General features: G+C 40.3%; 2 protein-coding genes and 1 long non-coding RNA gene across 3 annotated transcripts; 1 reads left to right on the forward strand and 2 right to left on the reverse strand.

Annotated features, from left to right (window-relative positions):
* Window positions 1-16,692: 16,692 nt before the first annotated feature.
* LOC129724258 (uncharacterized) lies at window positions 16,693-17,684 on the reverse strand. Its single transcript, XM_055678986.1, has 2 exons — window positions 17,568-17,684; window positions 16,693-17,132 (listed from the first exon to the last, which is right to left on the reverse strand). The coding sequence occupies exon 2, from the start codon at window positions 17,093-17,095 to the stop codon at window positions 16,766-16,768; it is 330 nt and encodes a 109-aa protein (XP_055534961.1). The 5' UTR covers window positions 17,096-17,132; window positions 17,568-17,684; the 3' UTR covers window positions 16,693-16,765.
* Window positions 17,028-18,257, forward strand: LOC129724259 (uncharacterized). The gene is made up of 3 exons (XR_008727897.1): window positions 17,028-17,332; window positions 17,749-17,894; window positions 17,952-18,257. It is a non-coding gene; the product is annotated as an uncharacterized LOC129724259 (long non-coding RNA).
* Window positions 18,258-19,255: 998 nt separating this feature from the next.
* Window positions 19,256-19,863, reverse strand: LOC129723585 (uncharacterized). The gene is made up of 2 exons (XM_055677900.1): window positions 19,774-19,863; window positions 19,256-19,715 (listed from the first exon to the last, which is right to left on the reverse strand). The coding sequence occupies exons 1-2, from the start codon at window positions 19,812-19,814 to the stop codon at window positions 19,277-19,279; spliced, it is 480 nt and encodes a 159-aa protein (XP_055533875.1). The 5' UTR covers window positions 19,815-19,863; the 3' UTR covers window positions 19,256-19,276.
* Between the last annotated feature and the right edge of the window lie 6,031 nt (window positions 19,864-25,894).

Consider the following 25,894-nt stretch of genomic DNA (forward strand, 5'->3'; position numbering starts at 1 on the left):
GATTTGTTTAATTTGAAAGCAGCCACAGGCGCAACCCGCTGCTATTGTCTGTTACTGCTGACTCAGTGCTAAGTGCTGATATCTGCTGCTACTGCTGTTAACGTTGTGGATGGTCCATCCAGGTCACCTTCCGACTAATGAATGTAGCTAGTTTTCCCAGAAACACTCTTTTATAGCCGAAGGGTGCTACGAAATAGGCCACGCCTTTCAGTTCAGTTTTTCAATTCTCTAATGTTCTTCAGACGAATTATTCCACAATTCGCATAGGATTTTTGTATCCAGCGACTAAACACCGATGGTGCCCTCACACACGCAACGGTTTTAACCCGTATCTTATTGCGGTTTGTAACATCAAGCGATTCCGTTTGCTCGCTATTGCGTGTTGCATCATGTTGCAATTTCGCAGCTGAGAGACGACGAAATTCTGTTCATGCTGATTGATTGAATTGACTTCATATTAGCACTGCATAGTCGAACTAACTGCTTTTGTGAATGCGTTCTAAGTCTGAAACGTGAAACAGAAAAGGTTGGATAGAAGATAAATACGCTAAAGACAAAATATCTGCTAGCAGGGGGAATCGAGAGCGATAGGGCTTGCATAGGCAGTAGCGTAGTGATCGACGAAGATTAGTTCTAGGTGGTTGACGAGTTTGTGTACGTCAGACAACAACTGCAGCAGGGAATTTCGCAGACGTGTAGCTGGAAGTCGTGCCTACTACGGATTCTACAAGACGTTGAGTTCTGGTAACCATCTTCGTGAGGATAACGCATGGATGTGAAGAATGAACCACGAGCTGGTGCAACTCTACAGCGAACCCAGTTACCAGAAAGACGCTGAAGCTGGAAGGGTACAATGGGCAGGGTATGTTGTAAGAATGCTGAACAACAATTCGTCTCGAATTAGGCCTGTACAAGACTTAGAAGCACGCATCGAGCTCGAGGTTGAACCAAGTGGAGTAAGATCTTAGAAATGTAGGACACTCAAGAAACTGGTCCTGAGGGATGTTTCGTCAGGAAAGTAAGTAATTTTAGCAAGTCGTTTCTAATTTCGCTAAAACTTGTTCAATTATTCCTGTTTGATAAAGAGGTCATTTTATGATAGCAGTTCTGTTTCAAAAGGGCCTATTTAAAAATGTGACTGATGAATTAAATATTCTATATCTCATTTTTGGATAACCCCTTTTAAAACATCAGTTGTGAGTCAACATGAAGAACTGATTCATAAAATGACTCCTTTATCAAACAGAATAACTGTGAAAAATTTCAACGAACTCGGAAATGATCGTTCAGTATCAGTTTACGAAGTAGCTGAAATGTACATGGGACATCCCATGTCAAGTGATCAGGCAAATGCAACGACCCTCTCCGATTCACTTCAAAATGAATAAAATGACTTGTTTTAGGTCGAAACTGAAAAATCCAGAGTTTTGAGTCAATCGGACAACCCACCTCCAATTTCGAGGCTCTCCATTTTTGTATTTTTGGACAAAAAATCATTTTTCATGTTTTGGAAAAACATCATATCTCAGAGACCGTAGGAGCTACAGACAATATTAGACACTCTTTTTAAAGGTAATTAAATTTACAATCGAATGTGTCATCGAATGGCATTATCAGATTTTGTGTTGCCAATATTGATATTTTTACGTTTAAAAACTAAAACTTCGTTTATCTCAAAACACCCCCAATTTTTTTTAAATCTGCTGTCACCAATGTGTTCAGCGGAAAATTTTACATAAGAATCGCCTATCCACAGAATGCAATATGCGCCGTTGCGGAGATATTCAACTTTTAAGATAACTTTTTTGTTTATGGTATAGGGTTTTTAATTTTTAATTAAACCCAACTTTACCCTACTCTTACAAACACTCGCACAGTCGATTTACTCTCACCTCAGAAGTGAACTAAACAAACAAAACCTCCAAATTGTAATTATGGTACTTATGTTGCTTCAATATTGTTGTAGTAACAATTTAAAGAATTGATCTTTTGTTTTGTTACGCCAATGAAAATAACCAAAGGCACAAAGAGAGTTGCACTCTGTTTGGACAGGATCGAGTTCAGTTCATTTGAAAATTATTGTTCAGTAAATTGAACACAATAAAATAAATTAAATACAAAAGCACTTCAACAAAATTCTATCAATTAAAAGAAGTATGATCAAATAACCAGACGTTCACAATACAACCAGCTCTACATGTTACAATTCCGTGAATTAACGTTATCTCTTCTGTTCGATAGGCTTTGTGGCCAACTATTCATAAACAGGCAAAAATTTAGGATTGCGATACAATGCATCCGGCTCGAGAAGCTGCTAACGCGAAGTGACTGGTTTGTAACAACGTTTGTCTGCTGATCGGCGGGTTTCTCAAGAAAATGTCAGTAATAAAAGTTTCGAATTTTTCTGTGTATTTTTTTTTTCTAATAATACTTCACCACTGCACATTACTACTTGCCATTGTTCATTAGTTTTTAAGCTGCTTCAAATTTTCCATCAGAATTTTCACCGAGTCCACCACATCCAAAGCCACTTTCGGCTGCGGCACAGAATAGTTGCCGCTCGGCAGATCCTCGAAGTTACTGCTTCTTCTGGCGAGAACCGACCGCAGATGGTCACCATCGTAGTACAATCCGATGCTTCCGTAGAACGGCTGGAACTGCTTCAAGAGAGCGTTCTGCTGTTCCAAACGGTACCTGGCAACCTTGTAAACCTGGACCATATTGCACAACACATGCGAATAGAAGTCAACGATTACGTCCATGATTTGGGGGTACCAAGCCACCGGTGAGTGTATATGGATTTCCTCGATATAGGTTGCGTGATGATGCCCTGGTTCTCCATCATGCGCGGCTACTCGAGGGGCGCTTGACAGCAGCAGAATTTCGGCAGCCACAGCTGTGATCAGAACAGCGCCGAAATACATGTCGTCCAGTTGATGGTCAAAAGAAAACTCCTCTCTGTACGGGTTCGGTGAATTGCAGATAAAGGCTAAAGGGGTGAGAAAGTTGCCTTTCACCTTGACACTGAATGGAAAGTGATTCTTTTTTGGGAGGAGTTTTCGATGTTCAGTAAAACAAAAGACATACTGTTAAACTTTATTTTCTTTATTAAGGGTAATCGATATTAATTGTAATAACCAACGAAATCTTGGTTGGTATTTGAGACCAGGTTTTGTAGAATTTCAACGTTATTTACCGCAAGTGCTTGGATGTCGTTGTAGACAGCGACTAACTCTTCCGAAGCAGCGAGATATCGTTTTAATTTCTTCATGCTTCTATCGGACATGGGTTGAAACTGTACAAATTCAGTCTTGGGATTTAAGCCGGCACGAGGCGCATCGAGGTTGTAAAAGTCTGCGCTGGTAAAATTGGATGTCATGAGTTTTTTGATCAGCTCAGGCATTTGCATCTGGTAATGTTTTGTCGATCCGTCGGTATCGAAATGCTCGAAATTGATGGCTGGTCGCGAGGGAGGCGCAGGAGCTCCATCCTTCTTCGTTGCTTTGTGTGATTGGTGAATGTGTTCTTTTTGTTTCTCACCGGGTAGATCGTTTTCCTGACGGGACTGAACCGGTAAGGGGTGATTCGGCTTGGTGTGTGTAAATTCTCGGTGTTCCTGTAGAGGGGCAGTCAGTTTATCTCCGTACTTGGTCGATACTTTCCAAAAGGATGAATCGATTGCCGTCGCCCTGCCGATGGTGAAGATCGCCAGCAACAGCAGTGACAGCACTTGTGGCAACTCGGTACTTATTTTGAGTTTCATCGTGGGGAAAGTTTCGAATAGTAGACGTATTATACTTGCCAACAGCTTAAACTGAAATGAGTTCTGGGAGGAAGTAGGACCGCCTTTTAACTGTTGTATTTTGCGTAGTTGACGCTGCTGTTGGGGCGAAAAAGTGATAGAAGCCAATAGATTTGAAAGAACAATAAAATATAAATTGTTTAGTTTAATCGAAAAATATTAGACATCGTAATCCTGGAATAAAACATGCATAGGAATGGTGCAAACTGAAAAAATATTTTCTAACAAAAACTTTTGATATCTAACATTGTCTCTTATTGTGTTGAGTTTCAAGAGAGTTAAATAACCTTTACTAAATTAATTGGTGATTTTAAAATCTATTATTTAGAGTATGGGATATCAAATTGATTTTTTTTTACATTTTCGAATGGAAATTCAGATAATTTCCCAAAAACCATCCTTTTACAACTTTTCTCTTACTCTTGTCATTTTTCAAATAAATCGTTATTATATTAAAGGTCCCGAAAACTGACCTTTCAATTGTTTTTCTAAATAAATCTTCTAGAAAAAATCTACAAAGCTTAGCTTGCTTAGTCAAGGAAGGCCCACACATTGCTATCCATTTTGAAATATTTTGCCCACGAAATGAGTGTAAAAATAACATTTTCATATGAAAGCGAAGTAGCAATTTCAATATTGTGGCTAATTTTGCCATTGATTGCAGCAACTCGACTGAATTGTTCATACATAAATATAATAACCCTTGTGTAGGGTAAATGTATCAGTACTCATACTACCAAATTACTTGTGGTTTATGTTCCACTATGAACTTATAATATAACTTTTGAACTGTTAGTTTAAAATAATTATTTTTCTTGGTTTTCTAAAATTGTTAGCAATAGATATTGAAATTATCTAAATCACAATGAATACTCTGGAGGAACTTTGCGATTCATGATGAATATTTGCGAACCCCATCTGGCAAGAAATTTCTTTCGAAGAAGCGACAAAACTCTTGTACAATCAATTATGTATTTTTTTATCATTCCACTCAATACCGTTTAACAAACAGAATTTGATTTTGCTGCGGCAGCAGCTTGGCAATGTTAAAGAAAGCATCGAACTGATCGAACAGTACCCAGATCGGAGGGTTTTGGTTCATATCACTAACCAAACTGGACGCTCCAAAAAAGAGATTCAGCACAGCTTGCGGATCCTTTGCACCCTGCTGAGATTCTAAGAGTGCCTTCTCCAGTCGCGAAACGGCCTCCTCCGATAGTTTGTACTGCGCCTCGGCCTCAGCATCACCCGCGGGAACTCCTTCTAAACCGGCTAATGTGTTGAAGGTTATACGGGGGTCTGTTCGTACAAAACTTACAGCAAAAATCAACAATAGAGATACGAGCAGTCGCGGTTTTTGTGACATTGTGAAATTATCTGTAAGTAAATTACGATATCGATGAAGCCGGGTCTCACAGCAATGAACACACCTGCATCAGTTCGCTTGTTGTAATGAAATGTTTTTGAGAGATATTCTTGCCATGCTGAGGTAAGAATACTCATCGCCAAAACGATCCCCTCCACCGGTGCGGTGAAAGTTTGGAAAGCCAAAACGATAATTTCAGCGACTAACTGGCTGGTAGAGAAAGGACACAACGTGCAAATTTTCTTCAGGGAGCATCTACTTGGCAATTTTCGTTCAGTTGATGTTCTTCTCTGCAGCAAGTCGTATCTAAATTGTAAACTCGAAAATTCAATAACAATGAAACTTGCAACCTTAGCAATCATCGCCGTACTTTTGTTTGTGGCTACTGCTAACGGACAATCGGATAAACCGCCCGCAGAAAATTTGCCAGAGATGCATTCGCAAGAATCGCAATTCTACAGTGATGAGCGGTACGCCCAGGTGTTGGATATAATTCAAAAAGCCAGCTCCAACATAATGCAAGCCTACCCACTGAGAAATCTTAACTGGTACATGGCGGCTCTGCTGTATGATGTTTACGACAATTTGAACCTGTTTGGATATGGGCCTCGGATGCTCGTTGTAAGAGAGGCAGATAGTAACCTCAAAGGATATCAGCAGCGGTATCGTAGTTATGAGCATTTGTGAATTTGATTTGTTAATAAATAAACTGTTGCAAGTGTTGTTTTTCGTTAGCGTTGTCAATATATCACATTAATACTTCTGTAGGAGTAATTTTCTAAAAGGGAGTGTGTGTTTTGGAACAGGTCTATTCGAAGCATTGTAGCTCAGAAAGTTTGGTTGAACAGGAAAACTGTCCGAGAATTGCAGGAAAGAAAAGCTGCCTAGTAAAAAAATATACACCATAAGCCGGGGTGAGATTGTCTCAATGTCAATCTAACTCTGGCTGACGGTACTGGAAAAAAAATTCTTCAAAAGATTGAAATGAAAAAAACATTAATTAACAACATAGAGGAATTGAATTGTTCCTCTTTTCAAACATATTTGAAGTTATAACAAAAATTTTGGTATAAAGTCCAGGATTAAGATATGAAAACTAAATTTTTCGTTGAAGGGTAATTTTCAAGTCCAACATTTTTGAGAATGTTTGGATTTCAATGGTTTGAATTAACATTCTATAAAAAGAGCTTATCCGTTTTTAGGTTAATTTGAATTTAAGTTGAGAAAATTATAAAATAATAATAAACAATATATTGTACCTGAACGGGTTAAATTTTCTTAAAAAATGAGAGATTAAAAATAAATAAAAAAAATCCGTCAAAAAATTAAAAAAAAGACAACATGATATCAAATGAAAACATTAAAAATCGGCCGAAAAAATTACATTAAACTAAAAATAATATAAAATAAATAAATCTAAATTAAAAAAAAAAGTTAACGTTAAGGGTAAAAGGTAAGCAGCTTTAGGAACCGTCTGTGTATTGAGACGAAATATTCGAAATGTGTTGGGTGAAATTCAAACAGAAGTATATCAATCTGTTCTCCATCTTTTTCTCTGTTAAAACTTGTTTTCAGATTGTAAAACTAACTTATCAAACTTCAACAATAATCAATTAAAGTTACTAATCGAGAGACATTATTTCAATTACCCCGAACCTATTTTAAGCAGTTTCAATATGTTTTCAGGCGTTTTTCAGCACTCGAAATAGCTACTGAATGGCTGCAATATAGGTCGATTTGTTTCAACTGGGGATTGTTCACGGATTTCTTTGTGATTAACGGTATTTTTTATATTCGTAAGGCAGCTAGACAATCAAAGTTTTCGTTTCCATCATTGAAATTGTCGGTATTGATCAAAATTCAGGAGTTTGAGGCCTGTTTTCTTCGACTGATTAGAATAGGCGTTACTGCTTAAGCCGTTCCTTACCCTACATTGATCAAAATCATTCTTTCAGTTTGACTGCATTTATACGAAAAATAACTACAAGATTCTATTGTTTTTTCATGAAAATTGTTTATTTTTTAATTTAGTGGGTTAGTCAAAAGAAGAAATTTGAAAGAAAAAGAAAAAAAATTGGTGAGCATCAGTGGTAACCCATCAATTGAAGCTATTTTCCAAGCTGAGTTTCAAAATATTCATCGTACATCGCGCGATCAACGTAGTAACCTGTCTACTGAGACCAAGTGGATGCACATGTTATGTCCATATATCATAATCGATTGATGCTACAACTAGTACGCCACTGCTGTTTTTTTAAAGTTTAGTGAGAATAATGAGTACAACACTAGCATGTGTGATACTAACAAAGCGATAGGTTTTTTATTGCTGAGCAGTTCCACAAAAAATGTCCTAGTTTTAATATTTCATTTAAATTGTCATTTTTAATTTGGCTGAACTCTATAGGCAAAAGATGCCATTCTGTGCTAATGGTTTAATATTTTGCAACACGACTCATTTTTGAGAAGCTATCGAAAAATGTTATTTTGGGAAGGTATTTATGATTACGAATATTTTCAGGGCCAAAACGGTTTGTTTGATCGGTACGACGTCTTCTATAAAGTAGTAGTTAATATTTTTGTCTCTCCGAAAAAATATACACTTTAAAATGATTTTTTTATTGAAGAAAAGGTAAGAGGAAAATGTAAATTTATCGTCAGGTTTCAGCTATTATCGCCCGGGTGGCCAATGAAGACATAGATCTACCACTAACTACTAACTAATCTTTTGCAGGAAGATAATCTGCATTATGAAAAACCATGATGCAAAAACTTATCGCTCTAGGACATCATTTACCCCCCGGGCGATAATGGGTGAAAACTGACGATCATAGAGCCGATATCTATCTAAAAAGCTCATTTTTTTAAATCTATTTTTTCTATAAAAACTACAAAAAATTACTGAAACAATGCAACCAAAAAAAAGTTATAGAGTGTATGTTTTTTTCGGAAAGACAAAAGTATTATCCACAACTTTATCGAAGACGTCATACCGATCAAACAAACCGTTATAGCCCTAAAAATATTTGTAATCATAAATACCTTCCCAAAATAGCATTTTTCGATAGCTTCTCAAAAATTAATCGTGTTGCAAAATATTAAACCATTAGCACATAATGGCATTTTTTGCCTATAGAAACGTCTATGCAAAGTTTCAGCCAAATTAAAAATGACAATTTAAATGAAATATTAAAACTGGGACATTTTTTGTGGAACTGCACAGTAATAAAAAACCTATCGCTTTGTTAGTATCACACATGCTAGTGTTGTACTCATTATTCTCACTAAACTTTAAAAAAACAGCAGTGACGTACTAGTTGAAGCATCAATCGATTATAATATATGGACATAACATGTGCATCCACTTGGTCTCAGTAGACAGGTTACTACGTTGATCGCGCGATGTACGATGAATATTTTGAAACTCAGCTTGGAAAACAGCTTCAATCGATGGTTTAACACTGATGCTCACCAAATTTTTTTCTTGCATCTTATAGCATTTTTTCTCAGCTTTCCAATGCTGGTCTCAGATCGAAAATCGGCAGTTGCGAACATGATCAAAATTGCATTTTTCTGATATAATCCAAGGTGGCGGCCAAATTCAAGATGGCGACCTGAATTCTGATCACTTCAAATGAAAGCGCTATCATTCCTCTTTACAGAAAAGTGCTACTTGTAGTACTTTACATTACGAATTCTAGAGATATAGCTCAAATAATACATCAAGAATTGCTAAAATTTCAACTTTTCTGCAAACTGTTCCGCCCCTTTGTGACCAAGGGGTCAACAAATTCGATCAAACAAAAATGGCATTATCATTTTTTCTCTATTTCTAATAACTATGTGCATTTATATGGAATTTGAAAGACCTAGTGCACCTAGTGGCCTAGTTTCAGCGAGAATTGCTCATTATCATTTTCCCATGGAAGGTAATTACCGTTTTGACTCAAACTTAGAACAGTCATAAACTTCGAACACTTTAGAATGAAAACCACATTATTATAGCTAGAGTAATCAAAAGTATGATTATTATATACCATTTCGTTCCTCGGAATGTCCTTTACCCTGTCATGTATAGCTCTTCACTGTGGGGCCATTTCCAGGGAACCAGCAGGCGTTGAAAAAAGTGACAGTCAGTGTTGGGACGGTTTGCCTATCTATCTCTTAGTAATTACATGGAAGTGTTCGGAATTTGAATCAAAACCTAGGTTTAAATTCTTGTTAATTTAATAAACAAAACTTGTTTGAATCTATATAAATACCACTTAATTGCAACAAAAATAAATTAACCAACATGGTAAACCTTTGAGATCGTCGAAAAAAATTATTTTTCGTTGATTTTTTTGTGCAAGAAGTTACATCATAGCTTAAGTGTTCGAAATTTGATGCATTACGGTATAATGAAAATTCTACGTTCTTGCTAGCGGTAGTTGACCGTAATATTCACCGTGGCGAACGAAAACATGCGTGTTGGCCAGGCCCGGATTTAGGGAGGGGGCAAAGGTGGCAAAAGCCCCTGGCCTTTTGACATGAGGGACCCTATTGTCGTGGGGCAGACGTGAAGACAGAGTGGAGACCTTTTTTTTGCTCGTCACTTTCTAGCGACGCGTTAAGTCATTTTAAAATTTAAAATTTTCTAGCCTCGACTTTTTTTGAGAAAATAGGGCCCCACGTGAATATATAGTAGATCTTACGATTCAGGTTTACCCACACATTCTCGAAGGGATGCAGCTGGTGGACGTAAGGGGACATTCACGGCCAGTCTTTTGTTTTTTTTTTTCAAAGGTGGCGGGGAAATCTGCAAACAGACACCTGAGAAGAGAACTCAAAGTGTGGGGATGAGACTAGGGGAGAGATGCTGGGGTAGTTACACTCCCCCAGACACCTACTGATCCCTGTCCCGACCCTCTAAAACCCCTCCAGTCTCCAGCCCTGGTCTTCCCGGAACGACGGTTAAGTATTACGTCGGGAAGTGGCTTTTGTGCGTGATGCACCCTCTTTACTCTTATAACCTCCTAGCTAACTACCTGGAGACTGGTAGTTAGCTACCACTGGCGTGTTGGTGATTGACCCGCCACACACGTTGTAGCTCCAGGACAATCTGGGAGGCGTTCCAGATGTCTGGGTCGTCGCACATCCTCCGGACAAGATTGTCCGGAGCAGTGCCAGGCCCGCTCACAGCCATCATGTTGCTCCTCGCTCTTACGGAACGGGGGCATACGAAAAAGACATGCTCTGCAGTCTCCTCCTCTTCTACGCACTCGGGACAAATGGGGGACTCCGCGTGCCCGAACCTGTGCAGATATTGCCTGAAGCAACCATGGCCTGACAGGATCTGTGTCAGGTGGAAGTTCACCTCGCCATGTCGCCTCCCGACCCAGCCGGATATCTCCGGTATAAGTCGGTGCGTCCATCTGCCCTTTGTGGAGTTAGACCATTCCCTCTGCCAACGGAGCATCGAGAATGACCTTCTGGTGCCTCGTATGCCCCTTGTGTCACGGTGGTCGAAGCACTCTCTGTCCTCCTTGATGGCGATGCTGATAGGCATCATGCCGGACAAGACACAGATTGCATCGTATGACACCGTACGATACGCACTCACAACTCTCAGGCACATGAGCCTGCAGGTACTTTCCAGTTTACCGCGGTAACTGTTAGTACCTAGCGCTCTGGACCATACTGGCCCACCATACCTAAGTATGGACGAAACCACGCTGGCAAGAAGTCTTCGCTTGCTGCCATAGACCACTGAGCTATTGGACATCATACGAGATAGTGCTGCAATAGCCGATGAGGCCCTCTTATAGGCATAGTCGACGTGGCTCCCGAACGTGAGCTTGTCGTCGACCATAACCGCCAAAAGCTTCAACGATCGCTTTGAGGTGATGGTACAGTCTCCGACTCTGACCACCGCCTGTTGCTCTGATTTACGGTTGTTCACAACCGTGACCTCCGTCTTATGGTGCGCGAGCTCCAGTTTTCTGGAGCGCATCCAGTCCTCGACCTTCCTTATGCAATGCGCGGCCGTCAACTCGACCTCTTCGATCGACTCGCCGTAAACCTCTAGCGTTATGTCGTCTGCAAAGCCGACGATCACAACCCCTACAGGAAACTTTAGTTTCAACACCCCGTCATACATGACGTTCCACAATACCGGACCCAGGATTGAACCTTGCGGAACCCGGCGGTGATTGGGACGCACTTCTGACCCTCCTCTGTGTTGTAAACCAGTACTCGATTCTGGAAGTAGTTTCCCAGAATCTTGTACAGCGACACCGGTACGTGGATGCTCCTGAGCGCGAGTGCTATGGAGTCCCAACTGGCGCTATTGAACGCATTCTTCACGTCAAGCGTGACGATTGCGCAATAGCGTATTCCCCTTCTCTTGCGCTGGAGTGCTATCTCCGTCGTCTTGGTGACGGAGGTGATTGCATTCAGCGTGGACCTGCCCTTCCGGAAGCCGAACTGGTTACTTGCCAGACCGTTTACACCCTCTGTGTACCTCATAAGTCTGTTGAGGATAATCTTCTTAAGTACCTTACCCGTTGTGTCTAGCAGGCAGATAGGCCTATATGCCGATGGGTCACCTGGTGGTTTCCCAGCCTTCGGCAGTAGGACCAATTTCTGCCGCTTCCACCTATCCGGAAAGAGGCAGTCATCCAGGCACCTCTGCATGACTACTCGAAACAGCCCGAGGACCGTTTTTATCGCCAGCCCGATTGCCAGGTTAGGGATGCCATCCGGCCCCGGTGCCTTGCTCACCTTTAGGGAGTTGGCGATCACGATGAGTTCCTCATTCGTAACCCTTGCCTCCTCCTGAACCTCGACACGGCTGTCGTCGCCCACGGATTGGATGCTCGGCAGGTTGGCCGACCATCCCTGGTCTGTGTCTAAGATACTGGAACGTCGGACGTGGGACTCGACCGCCGGAGGCCAAGGACTTGGCTCGTGGCGCGGAAAGAGTCCCTCGATGATTCGCTCCAGCACCGCTGGTGATCGCTCTGCAGGCGCCAGCGCGCCTTTGGTCTTGGCCATTACGATCCTGTAGGCGTCACCCCACGGGTTCGTAATGGCACTCGCGCATAGCCCATCGGAACAGGCCCTCTTGCTGGCCTTAATCGCACTCTTCAGCGTCGATCGGGCAGAACTGAATGCTGCGCGGCGCTCTGTCCTCTGTTCGCGCACGCTGCATCCTCCGTCTCGCACGGAGGCACGCACTGCGAAGGTCCGCTATCTCGTCAGTCCACCAGTAGACCGGTGGCTTCCCATTCCTAGGTTGGCGAGTCCTAGGCATGGTGGCGTCGCACGCCCGAGATAGCATAGCAACTAGTTGGTCAGGCGTCGGGCGAAGACGACTGCCTCCCTCGCGCTCTCGTCTAATTGCCTCTTCAAATACCTCGGCATCAAAATGCGATGTCCTCCACCCGCGAGCGAACGGAGTATTGGCCCTACTCGTCGCTTGCCGCCTCTCGTTGTTGTCTACACTATAACAGACCGCCTGGTGGTCGCTATTAGTGTAGCCATCGTCTACCCTCCAGTTCTTGATCAGTCCTGGGCTGGAGAACGTCACGTCGATGATCGACTCCGCACCATTTCTGCTAAATGTTCCCAACGTTGGCCAGATCTAGGTTAAGCTTTGCCAAAGCCTCCAACAAGATCTGGCCCCTCTGGTTCGTGAAGCGACTTCCCCACTCAACAGCCCGGGCGTTGAAGTCGCCCGCTACCACCAACGGCGTTAGGCCCGTTAGCTCCATGGATAGGAGATCGATCATCAGGGTGAACCTTTCGGTAGACCAACGTGGCGGAGCATAGCAACTGCAGTAGAACACTCCGTTCACCTCAGCAACTACGTACCCTTCTTCTGAGGTTGAGACAACCTCCTGAACCGGGAACTTGCCCGTCGTACATATGGCCGCCATACTGGACTTATCCGCAACCCAGTAACCGTTTCCGGGAGGGATGCGATAGGGGTCCGATATGATGACGATGTCCGACAACGACTCAGTGGCTGCTTGGTGTAGCAGCTGCTGTGCCGCGAAGCAATGGTTCAGGTTCAGTTGCGTCACCCTTACGCCCGTGGTTTCGCAGCCGGCTTACCGGCTGGGCACCTGGGGCCTCCCATAAAGTGTTTGGCGTCCCGTTTCCCGAAACATACCATACACTTAGGAGACTCCCCACAGTCCTTCGCTTTATGGCCTACACCTCCACATCGTCTGCACAACTGGCTCCTATCGGGCCCCTTGCAGGTCCAGGACTTATGTCCACCCTCAAAGCACCGAAGCAAATGTCTGGTTGCTGTAGTATGCCCAGAGGACATACAGACCAGCCGATCTTCAACTTGCCTTTTTTCAGGGCCAGGTTAGCATCCGCCGACGGTAGTCGGAAGGTAGCTATCTGGGTCCCCGCCGGACCTTTGCGGAGGCGGAATGACACCTTAGCCACCTCCACCCCGCACTTCGCTTTGAGGGCTTGTGCAATGTCGCACCCCTCGGTGATTTCGTCCAGGTAAAATTCGGCCAGTCTGGAGCAAAAGAAAAGCGGCTTCAATATCCCCCTCTCGCTGACTGTTAGCTACAGGAGCACCTCCTTTGGGAACGAGGCGTGTAAAGTGACCTTTACCTCGGAGCGCTCTTCCTTCGTGGGGGAAGTAAAACACGAAGTGCCCTGCCAGTCGTAGCCATCCAGGGTGAGAAAAGTTTCGTCGTCCATCACCACCACCACGTCGCGACTCGCCGGCGAAATCGGCACGCAGCGATGTAGCCACTTTTCCCTTGATCTTTCTCTTCAGCATCGTTTTCGAGCTTCTTGTCACTCAGGGTCGTCAGCCGTCTGGAACCGGGCTTTCTTTCGATGCTCTGATTGTTGCCCAAGAGTACCCAAGCTTCTCCAACGGTTGATGGGACATGGTACTCGGAATCCTCTGCTCACACACCCTTGCTGGCTGACTCCGTCTGGAGCCCATATTCGCTGGTTCACCAAAACCGTTGACCTGCTCAGGAACAATTGATGCTGATTCGGTGATGGCCGTTAAACTATCTTGAGCTGGTAACAATCCGTCCCCTGTTTGTCTTACGGACATCTTGATAAAACTACTTGAAGTCTTCGTGCGAAAAAATTTTCACTTTTCGTTTGTTAGCTTGCTGTTGCTATGTAACAGTTTGTTTAGAGCTATCCTGTGCCCATAATCTGATAGAATAAAAGACGTCTGATCTGGTCGAGGAATTGGCAACGAATAAATAGTTTATCAAGGGTGTACAAATGCAACGCTTACTATTTTAACAGAAAGGAGTGGTTCGAAGTGTCAGGTATTAACCTTGAGTGTGTGGTTTCCTACATAATTCGAATTTTAAGTGGTTGGATTTTATAACACCGACTACATCTCAAAAAGAAAGCCCGTTGTTTTATTCCATTTCCAAATAAAGCGTATATTTTTAGAAATTCAATTCGAATTTTCCAGGCTCACCTGCGTCAATATGAAATTTAAATATCGTCCACGTAACGACCAACGATCTGCTAAGAAAGTTTTTTCTTCTAGTATATTTCCAAGTTGCCATAAACAGTTCACATTATTAAAGAGAATTTCTTATAGGCGTTTCTTAGATTTGTTTTTAAATTTCCCTCGGAATGAGAAATACTTCCACACAAAGCTGAGTTAACTTCAAGTAACCGCGTACTTTAGTTTTCCAAATATTATCACATCGAGTGAAACCAATCTTCCACAAGATTTATAATTTCTTTCATCGGGATGATCGGATACAGTGCTGTGACATCCCAAGAAATCATTATCTCGTCAGTATTAATACCCTCGAGGATTTTAAAATTCCAACGGAATCATCTGTGCTCATGTCGTTTCGACAAGGAAATTAATATCAGTTAGAAATTTCTTTGAATTTATAAAACTTGTAAATCAAGTGTCAAGAATATTCCAGCAAAAATTTTAAAGTATTTTCCTGGCTATGGTTTCTAATGATTTCCCTAACTTTTCCAGTTGATTTTCATTAAATGATAAATGGCACAAAAACTTGACGCAGCAGAAAGCAAAACTAACGCAAAAAGCCTTATCTTAATCCGTTGATCTGTTCTGAGTTAAATCTTCAGATACGGACATCAACTTATTTTTTTATTCATGTAGATAAAGAGATTAACATGGTGCTAGCAGTGGGATTCCTCGGCTGTTAAAGCTAAAAAACACCACCTATGCCCGAATTTTAATTTAAAAGGGAAATACGCAGCGCGTAAAAAAACCGCGTTAATTCCAAAATCCGCCTACAAACTTCATTTGCTAAGAGTTTAGCGAATCACGCTGAAAATCGAGAAAAAATATTAAAAGGTTTGGTCAAGTCAGTGAATATTCAGTAATTGGATTAAGTAAATTCATCAGACATTCTGAATAAACGGGTTGAAAATGAATAAAACCATGCCACGTGAAAAAATATCTGGGAAATCCGCGCAAAAACCCGCGTAGATTCCGAAATCCGCAGAGAACACGTGAAAAAAGACTTGAGTGTATATGCCGACGGATATTTGACGGATGAGTAGAAGTTTTTGCAATTTCAGAAAAATATAACCATAATGATATTTTTTTCTTTTTGCCTGTTTATTTTTATGTTCAACAAAAATGCAATTGGTCAAAAACCTTTTCCAACGCAAATCCTTCACTAGGCTATGACAATTCAATGGACAAGTAATCGTCAATTTCCTCGTGTGACGTTCAGATAGTTTCTCTAAGATTTTCAGGTGTTATTACTAATAAAAAGGTTTTGTGCCGTGTACCTATTTTAATTGTTTTGTAAAACAATGCACTTTAGAATTTTGTTTATTGTTGAACGCGTTTCGAGTTGAAGCTCTGTAGTAAAATTTAAAACTTATTGACATTCGTGTGATATATTGACATAAAAACCTAAACCTTTCTAGCAACCAAAGCAATTTTATTTCTACATCAACTTCTTAAACGCCTCGCGTACTTCCGGCATCATGTTCAGCACCTGTTTAATGTCCTGCTGATCGAGAGCCTGCATCAGCATTTCCGATATCGACACGCTTTCGGTTCCGTTGTAGACACCATTCGGTGCCACCAGTTTCAGTTGTGGTACCGGATAGTCCAGCCACTTCAGATAGTAGAAGATCATTCCATCGTGATAGGCCGGCAGTGCGTTAACCTTCCGTGCCAGTTGTTTCAGTAAAATGTTGGCCTTTCGGTAAACCGAAATGCGCAAGTCGAACCACTGCAGGATAGCTTCAACTCGTTCGACGAAATTCTCCGGCAAAACGGCATCGGAATGGCCGACCGTAACGGCAATAACCAGAAAGAGTAGAGATGCAACGGCTAGTTTCATGTTTAAGGTTAACCTTGTTCGAACGAAAGACCACTTGAAACTGTTCGAAAAGAGACGTTACCGACGCTTTAGATATCGTTCTGACTCTGTCCTGCTAAGAAGTACCCAATTGGAAAGGAACTTTACTTTCACCAGTCGATGTTTTCGGAGAGAGGGTGACTGTCTTTCAGTAGAAGTACATACGACGAAAATTGAACTCGCACGTGGTTTTCAGTACATAACATTCTTTATTTACCTTTTTACTTGAACAATCTCAAAAATGTCTTAATCATTGAACTTGTCCTTGATCAACTCGGACGAGCTGAAACGAATGTGCTTATCATAACCGGACGAAAGTCGGGCTTTGTCGATGAACAAGGACCGGAAGATGGATCGGCGGGGCAGTTCGCTTTCCAGGGCATGGATCACGGCTTCGCAGTACTGCAAATAGGATTCGATGGAATTACCAGAGCTTGGCAGATCGACTATCGCATTGCGTGACTGCTGCTGATCGTACGGTGGCTGGAATGCTGCGGGCAGTCGGGATGCTCCGTGGGCGGTGATCGTCACGGTGGTCAACAGGGTCAAAAGTAACACGCACGTAACGTACTGCATGGTGGCGAAAGGTGTTCCTCTGGCAACTGCAATTATTCTGGAGGAAGAGTTTGTCAGGTTCAGCTTAGCGTGAGTGAATGAGAGGAAAACCAGACGCGTTATTTTTTATATTGGTGGCTTTGTATCGATTTCGGTTTTCATTATATATTACTTTGTTTCTTTCGGAAATTTAATTTCGTGAGTGAAAAGTAAATTATTATCCTAGAATTTGCAGTTTATACTTCAATAAAATAAAAGGTATTTTAGATCATTATTTATTCTTTAGTAAAATGTTCAATGTTAATAAAGATTAGTTGTACTATATGACTAAAATAATTAGTGAATTCCCATGAGAAGGGAGTGGTAAAAATAGTTCAAAAGAGTGGAAGAACGAGAGAAGTGCAGTTAACACTTGATATACCATTAAATTATGAGTTAAACTATGAGTTTCAGAAAATGACTTCCTAAAAATATTAACTAAAAATTAACTCACCGCAACAACCTGACGATAAAGTTTTCCTCGAGTACAGCGCTCTTGAACGAGCGAAAACAATCTAAGGAATATTTTTCTTTTCTCACAAACTTATTCTACTCACCACTTTCAACCCACATATACAAGCAGAAGCACAAGGCAGCAGAAAACTCCTTTCCAAAATCTTTTTCGGATTTTTTAGCTTTCTCTACGCTCTTCAAAACTTCTTCGGAATATACTTTCACCAATCAAAAGCAGCCATCACCGGGAGATCAGGGTTTAGTGCATTCTGAACCCTTCCCTGCTAGAGAAGGAACGATTCCTCTGAAAATTTTACACGCGCCAACGGTGATAATTGAGAATCCTTCAATTTACAAATCTATTCACTTACTTATTTCCTTCTAGTATACCAACTAAGGTAACAAAATGGTTCGTCGATTTCTTCTATGGACTTTCATTCTGCTGGCGCTGGTGGTGGACTCGCTTCGAGCTCAAGGAGATGACAGCGTTCAGGCCGTTATGGGCGAAGTGGCCCGCAAATTCGAGAAACTTTCAGGAATCTATTACTTGAATGCGTACCTAATGGACATGGCAAATGTTTTATCGAGCATGAAGCCCCACTATGGCGTTGTAGAAATGCGATACCATGAACCTTTACCTAGTTTTTAGACCATTATTGTTGGAAATAAAATATTAAAATGTAGTTACTAATCTGGTATTTTTTATTATATTCTACTTGTGAAAATCTTTTGTAGCTATTTTCCTACAGATTTTTTCCTACATTTGTCTGGAGTTCAAGTTTGAGCGGTGATTTTGGCTACTTTCAAACATCGCAATTCATATCACATTTGCACTGTCAATATCGTGTGTAAATGTAACCATAAACATTAACATCCATCGGAAAACTATATTTTCCTAGTTTATAGAGACAATCATTGATGCAATATTCTACGTGAAATTGATAAAATCAACATTTGCTAACCAAGGAAAGTGCCTTTCAATGAGTTTAGACTAAGTTAGGATTTAATGTTGCCCACTTTGGGTTTAGACCTGTTTAACCTGCGATTCAACCTGGACATTTCAGTAATTTTAGGCTTATTTGAAATATTTTCCTTTTTATTTTTGCTGCTGTCATGACCTTCACAGGCATTTTTTATTCTAATCTTTTTTGCTCGATTATCTTGATTAAAATAAAAAATAGTCTTTCAAAAGGATGAATTTAGCTTAATTAAAAATATATTCTTGCTCGTTGTAAAGCTCAAAAATATTACCTAGTGAGTCTATATCCACTTAGGAATCGCTTTCTGCCTCTTCTAACGTTCGTTCAGTGATTTCAGCCTCAATTTAATTTGTCTCTCCATAACTTCAAACGCAACGTCTGTTTAGAAACATATGTTAAGTTTCTAAACATTTACATTTACCATATGCACATCCAGTTTAGGTACTAGGAAACCCGCTTAGAACCTCTCAACCAGCACATGACCAACTTTAGGGAATAGAATTACGTGCAGAAAAACCGTGATGTCTCGACAGTAAACAGAACTAATCAAAATACAAAACAGTCAAACAGCTCTTTAATTCAATTTCTCGCTCATAATGTCTTCATAATTTAAACAACTTTCAATATCATTGAAGCATTTTTCCGATAAAACATTGCATTATATAAAAATTATTTTTCTCAGATTCTAACAAAAACACACACTACCAAATCCATTCAAACATCAAACGCTTTATTTCGCCAAAATAATAAACTTATCCTTGGAATGTTCAGCTAACCTGCCGAAAGCGATCAGCAAATTGACCGCCGAAATAGCTACCTCCCGGGCAACGTCGGAAAAGTGCCCACTTTTGGCCTGCAGCTTGGCCATCAGTGCACTGATCTTTTCCGGTGGTATATTGCCCATAATTTCCGCGCTGTCGTCGTGCAAACCGGGCTGGTCGAATGCACTCTTAGCGCCGGCAGTTTCCGGCTCCGAGAGAGACTGCCGATTGAAGAACTCATAATCGTCATCGTCGTTTGACAATAGCAGGTCCCGTTCCTGTCGCGATGATCCCGGTTCTTTGACGAGGGGAATCACTGATTTACTCTGGTCATAGCTGGACACCAACACCAGGCAGGATGCGGCCAGTAATGTGAATAAACCTAAACCGTAATGGGCCATGATGGAACTGAAAATATATTGAATTTGAATTGATGAACAACACATGGCTGAAAGAAAATACTCACTTGGTATGGTTCGATGGATGCGATGGGAGTGACTGAAACATGCGCAGTGGGCTTACCAGTGCTTTATACAGTCAAGTTGTCTGAGTGCAGGACGCGCCAGTGTGTAGAACTTTAGCAACTGGAGAAAGGTGCTCCCGTGTAGCACAGCGAAGTTGACGGTTGTTGAATTGGAAGATTTTTCGAAAATGCAATGTAATATTATATGATTTGAATAATTTGAATATTTAATAATTTATATTCTATGAGGTAAAGAAATAAAATATGAAGTAAAAGCAATCAAGAAAATTAAAGTTAAAATTAAACTTTAAAGAATATTAATACAATCTCAACATTTAAAACTAAAAAGACTAAAAAGAGCACAATAAAAGTATAAAAAATTAAAAACAAGATGCAAAATCAAACGTAATCGAAACTAACACAGTTGCGAGTTACGTGTCGAAAAATATACCCGAGAGCTGAAGAGGTTTATTAAAACTCTACCGCAAGGTTTATTTATTTTTTGCAACAGGTTTGTGAATATACTCGATTCGGGTTAACCAATTTGATGATGTGAAGCGGTAAATTTTAGTAATAGTTATCTTTCAAACGTAGTTTGAAAGATAACTATTACTACGTAGCCAGATCGACAGGTACTTCAGCACCAACGCACATAATTTTCATTACGCAGCAGACGATGAATTCGACCTACCGGGTATTAAAACCCTGCACGAGATGAACGGGACTGTGACTTTTCCTTTTTGACACGACAAGACATTGTAACTAGCAAAATCTATTGAAAGAAATAGCATCACATCGCTGAACCAAACGGCATGATAAAAAAAGGATGATTGTCATTGTTATTGTTTGTTGTTAAAATCATCTGAAACATTGGTGGTCTTAATGATAAAATGTCTTAAGTCTATTACGAATATTAACAAACAAAGCACTTCACAAAACTATTAGGATTGTCGCCTAAACATTGTTATCGACATGTTGAAGTCAAATAGCGCTGTTACGTCGTTGACGCTGGCTGCGTCTTCGCTGCAGTGTTTCCATACCTGGAAGTTGGCAACGATCAGGATACGCCGGTAACTCTCGCCACGGAAGAAAACGAAATGCTTAGCGTACAAATTTTCACTGCACGGGTCCTATTCTTGCAATTTGCCTCGTAAGGATACCACACTACAGAATAAGTTTCAAGAGAAGATCGCACCAGAGAGTAGTACAGTACACCGAATCCCAGTTATCGATTCACCTTTACTATAATTCAACGTAGCGCTACACCCAAATCTCGAATCTGGTTTATTCTAGTCACTAAAGTTGGACCAAACAGAGATTTGAAATTACACAACAATTCTGGATACTAGCTGTCAGTAAGTTGTCAGAACATCACTCGTTGATAATGTCGTCTAGTCGAACGGCAATTTTTTGGTAGTACTAACGATGCGTCTATATACAACGCAAAAAGTAGTGGTTCCAAATTACTGCTTGCGAAACGCCCGAGAAAATCGAAAAACATGCGGATTGCTCTAATGTAATCCTAACGGATAGTGTAAATACCCTAAATACCTGCGAAGAGGACTAACCTTACAACCAGGTGGCGCCACGTGAGTGATAGAATAAGGGAATACGAAAAAGAGGCCAGACTGCGCTGCATACTGCTTTTAGGTATACAGACAAACATTGTGTGCGAAATACATTAGCTTTTCGTGAACTGTAACCATAACCGTCATTAAGCATACCGTTAAGATGGCACCGAAGACAAGCGGTATAGCAGCCAAGTTCAGACTTCCGTAAGTTTGCTGTTGCCAGGAGAGCTAGCAAAGCACACTGGGCCTGAAGTTAAAATTAAATTGAAGCTGTTGCGAAATGCACTAACATGTAGTAGATTGTTTTATTCCACCCACGAAGTACAAACTACAATCGGCCCTTCTCAGGATCACGATCACGTTCTTGAAGCAATATTATTATTTTTACCTTCCAAGTTTTGAAATGTGTAACTGCATTTATTTCAAACGATTAAAAAGTGGCGCTTAAAGTCCTTGAAATAGAACTGTTTCTCATTAAATGCGATCTCATTTTGATTATCGAGCTAGTTTGGATTATGTAAATTATAACTACAGTGCTTTTTCGATTTTATCAACATTCGTTTTTATCACAACTCGCCAAAATCACGCTCGATTTTCTGACGTTTCCTATTTGAAGAAGCCTGATAGCTTCTTCAAAAGATTTCTAAATCAAGGAAAATTTAGGTTCAGTTGTAGAAAGTGCGTTGAAAACATAATTCTCATATGTGGATTGTGTCCTTATTGCATGTGTATGAATTCAATTTTTTCGCTTATTTTTTTAAATAGGGCGGGCAACCAAGTGTCATATCTGTTAAAATGTACTTATGTCATAATTTTCTGAAAAATGAATCGGAAAAGCGTGTTTCATTGACTTTGGAGCAAATGTTACGTGCTATTCAAGTAGTTAAGCATAAAGACCTGTTCAAAGCTCAAATTACCGAGCAGTTTGGTGTTCATGAAACGTCAATTCGAAAATAATAAAATCTAGTATGAAGGTAATTCGGCTTTCTCAGTCTTGGGAATCAAACGACTAAATAGTGTTTATCCTAACGTTTCGACCTTTGGTTTAGGCACCTCCGTCGTAACAGCTACCCATCTGCTCTCATCAACCGCCTCATAAACAGATCGACACAACCGATTACTCAACCGACAACGCCATCCCAAACCCAACGTCTGCCCGCACGGCAACGCTGCTCCTGAAACCACCTACCGTTCAATGGTTAACATACCAGTACTCAGCTCCATTTATGTCAGCATCCTCAAAAAAGATTACCCTTTAGTTAAGATAGCATTAAAAACCACCAAAACAACCCGGAATTTGCTCAGATCCCATAGAACCACTACAACAGAGTTATGTCATCTATACGATACCTGGTAGTAATTGTGAGAAATCGTATATAGGCATGACGAAAAATCATCTGAAAACTAGAGTTAGTGGACACAGATCCAACATCAACAAATTATCCGCATCCCTACACCATCCAAATAAGCAAAGAAAAGCCCTTACACAACATATCATTGATCACCAACACACTTTTACCCTTAGCAGTACTAAAATAGTTGATCGTAGCTACCGCTCTACGGATCTCCCTATACTAGAAATGTGCCATATCTACAACACACCCAACACAGTGAATTTCCGCACAGACGTTGACAACCACAATACCACGAAGGCAGGCATTCTTCACACTTACGCAAATACCGTTTCTCGCAGATCACAAATCGCTCACGAGAGCAATAGACCAACAGAGAGTCCAATAGATGCTAGTATTTCAGATGCATAGTACAATTCATCGCAAAGCCTCCCACTCCATTTTGATTGTCCGTTACAGTTAATAATTAGAGGGCGATCAATTTTCAGCCAGAGTTCCTAAGTTATGTATGTGTTTTCCTTATTTATTTGAGTACTTAAATTATACTTACCCGTTTAATTTATGTTTGTGCTAACCCAACCGTATGTTTTTTTTTTAAATAGGCCCATCTGAGCCGAAGAAATAGATTTACCGACTGACCATTATGTATTTATACTAAACGAAAAACGACAGACTAGAGTGTAAGTTCATGTTTTTGTTAGTTGTTAGTTGTTAGTTTGTGTATTAATTGTATTTTAAATTATAGTAACCTTTGAAAAAGGCCTAACCAAAGGTCGAAACGTTAGGATAAACACTATTTAGTTGTTTGATTCCCAAGACCGAGAAAACCGAACTACCTTTATACCAATTATTCCGGTCGTATATTCATTCCATAAAATCTTGTGGTTCCACAGTTACACATAAACAAGCATTAATCTTAGTCAACAATGCTGGAATAGGCAGAATAAAATTAAAATAATATTGCATGTGTAATTGCCTTGAGAATGTTCACGAAAAATATCATAAACTAGTTTTTTATATTTATGAAAGTGCATAATTTTACTCTGCATCGTTTGCCGAATAGTAGAAGAAATAATTAAATAAATTGAAGGCGCTAGAAAGCGCCATTAGTCAAAAAATTCAAGGTACCGTCTGCCGGGGTGAGGTTAAGCCACGGAGGTGAGATTGAGCCAAAACGGGAAATGTTTGTATGTTAAATTACTTAAGATTTCTTGAACCTAATACCTCGAATGCAATACTTTATAAAACGTGACATATTTATTCACAACTTAAAATGGAATATAGATAATATCAGTGAACTGTTCCAATTAAATAATGTTCCAAAGTACAGGGTGAAAAACATGCGCAAATAACGTTAACCAAAAATGTCCCACGGAAACCAACCCGATCAAGAAATCACATCAACTTGCTGCTCATTGGTACGTTAGGATGTCATCTCCAATGTGTTGAGGAAATATTATGCATTGAACCTGTGTTGGCTCAGAAAATAATGTTTTTCCAAACTGTACTTTTTTCGAGCCCTTCTGGGGTGAGATTGTGCCAAGCTATAATGAACGGTACAGTGCGCGGAATTCACATTCACGACAAAATTGTATCAGTATACACCAAAATACTTGCATCGTTTACATAAAGTATGTTGTCTAGCTATGATATTACTTGAAATAATGACTTAAAGCTTGAGAACAGTAAGCTAACAACTGTTAGATGGAAATTTACAATGACTGATATTGCTTTTGGAATGTAACAAAATTTCGTACACCTATTCTATATAAACTGACAACTTTTAAAGCGAGGAAGGAGGGTTGTGGGTACGTTTCCAGCGGTTTTGAGATTTCCAATGAAATATACAGTGGTCAATGACACATAATAATTGAAACGAAAAGTCTTCTCAGGCTTTATGTTCTAACGTTTTTCCTTTCTAAGCTACCTGGAGTCGCCACTATGTGTATAGAGACTGTCTATAAGGCACGTTCTCATAACTGGTTACTCCAGATATCAATTTGATCCAGTCATACATTTTTCTATAATTCATATAAAACGTAGTTTCTGGTCAACCCCCTACAGCCCCTTAATAGTCCACGTTGTTTATGGTCGTCCCTATACTTACTGTTTTATCATGTTATTTATGTGAATTGTTCGTAGATACACTACTGTTCATTTAACAGGTAAATATTTCAACTTTTCGTTTTTGGCACAATCTCACCCCATAGAAGGGGTGAGATTAGGCCAAAGTTCATTTTATTTCAGCAAAATTATAGCTTATTGTAACTTAACCATATTTGCGGCAGTCGTTAACTGAACATATAAGTGTGCATTGACGTGATTTGGATCAAACTCATTGCCTAAATGTGTGCATTACAAGCTAAGGAACAAAAACGTGTCCTTTTTTGGCACAATCTCACCCCGGCTGACGGTAACCAAAATGATTACGTAACATCTGTTACCGCTACAGTATGTGATGCGGTTTTTTTTACTAATCAGGAGTACACATCGCAACGCTCTACCTGCTCGTCACGAAGGGGAAGCGAGCTTGTGATTGGTTGAATGCACACAATTTTTAAAACAATTTAAACAAGTTTAGTATCGTAAAGATATTCTTCCAATTATAATAGCAATGTCTTGGGCAAAGTTTTAGCTGTCAATTAAGATATTGGTGCTTGAAATCGAGTCAGTGGTAGAGAAGAGACACAGTAAGCATTTGAAAATGATCCCACCGCACCGTACCGCTACTATAGACCAGAGTCTATGTTTATATAGAGTCGCGCAAAGAGAAAATCTATCGTTCCGGCAACACAGTTTTTGTACCGTTTGTTGTCAAGAACTATACAGTTTTGTTTTTTACCATGTACATATAAGCGAATATCGTTTTTGAAATTTTTCACAAGGTATACAGTTTTAAAAGATTATACCGGTGATGCTCTGTTAAATATCACTGAAGCAGTTTACAGGGTTATGCTGGATTACATATATGTAGTTGAAACTTCGGAAAAACTCATATTTAATATCACGCTCTTTTCCACTCCTAACATTATCACTTTTTTGATTTACATTGCTCGATTGGTACCCTTATTTGACGTTAAATTGGTTCCTTTGATTTCAACTTTGCGCGACTGTAAATTATAAACATTGACTCTGCTATAGACCATCGCAAGATGCCGTCACGTATTTGAGTTTGACAGATACTGGTAACTTTGTTTACAT

Source organism: Wyeomyia smithii, chromosome 2, assembly GCF_029784165.1.
Source record: "Wyeomyia smithii strain HCP4-BCI-WySm-NY-G18 chromosome 2, ASM2978416v1, whole genome shotgun sequence".
In the NCBI taxonomy this organism is placed as follows: Eukaryota; Metazoa; Arthropoda; class Insecta; order Diptera; family Culicidae; genus Wyeomyia; species Wyeomyia smithii.

Coding starts and splice junctions, on each gene's coding strand:
- LOC129724258 (XM_055678986.1), bottom strand. CDS start 17,095: ATGCAGTACGTTACGTGCGTGTTACTTTTGACCCTGTTGACCACCGTG.
- LOC129723585 (XM_055677900.1), bottom strand. CDS start 19,814: ATGTTTCAGTCACTCCCATCGCATCCATCGAACCATACCAA. Junction 19,716..19,773: donor CATCCATCGAACCATACCAA/GTGAGTATTTTC, acceptor ATATATTTTCAG/TTCCATCATGGCCCATTACG.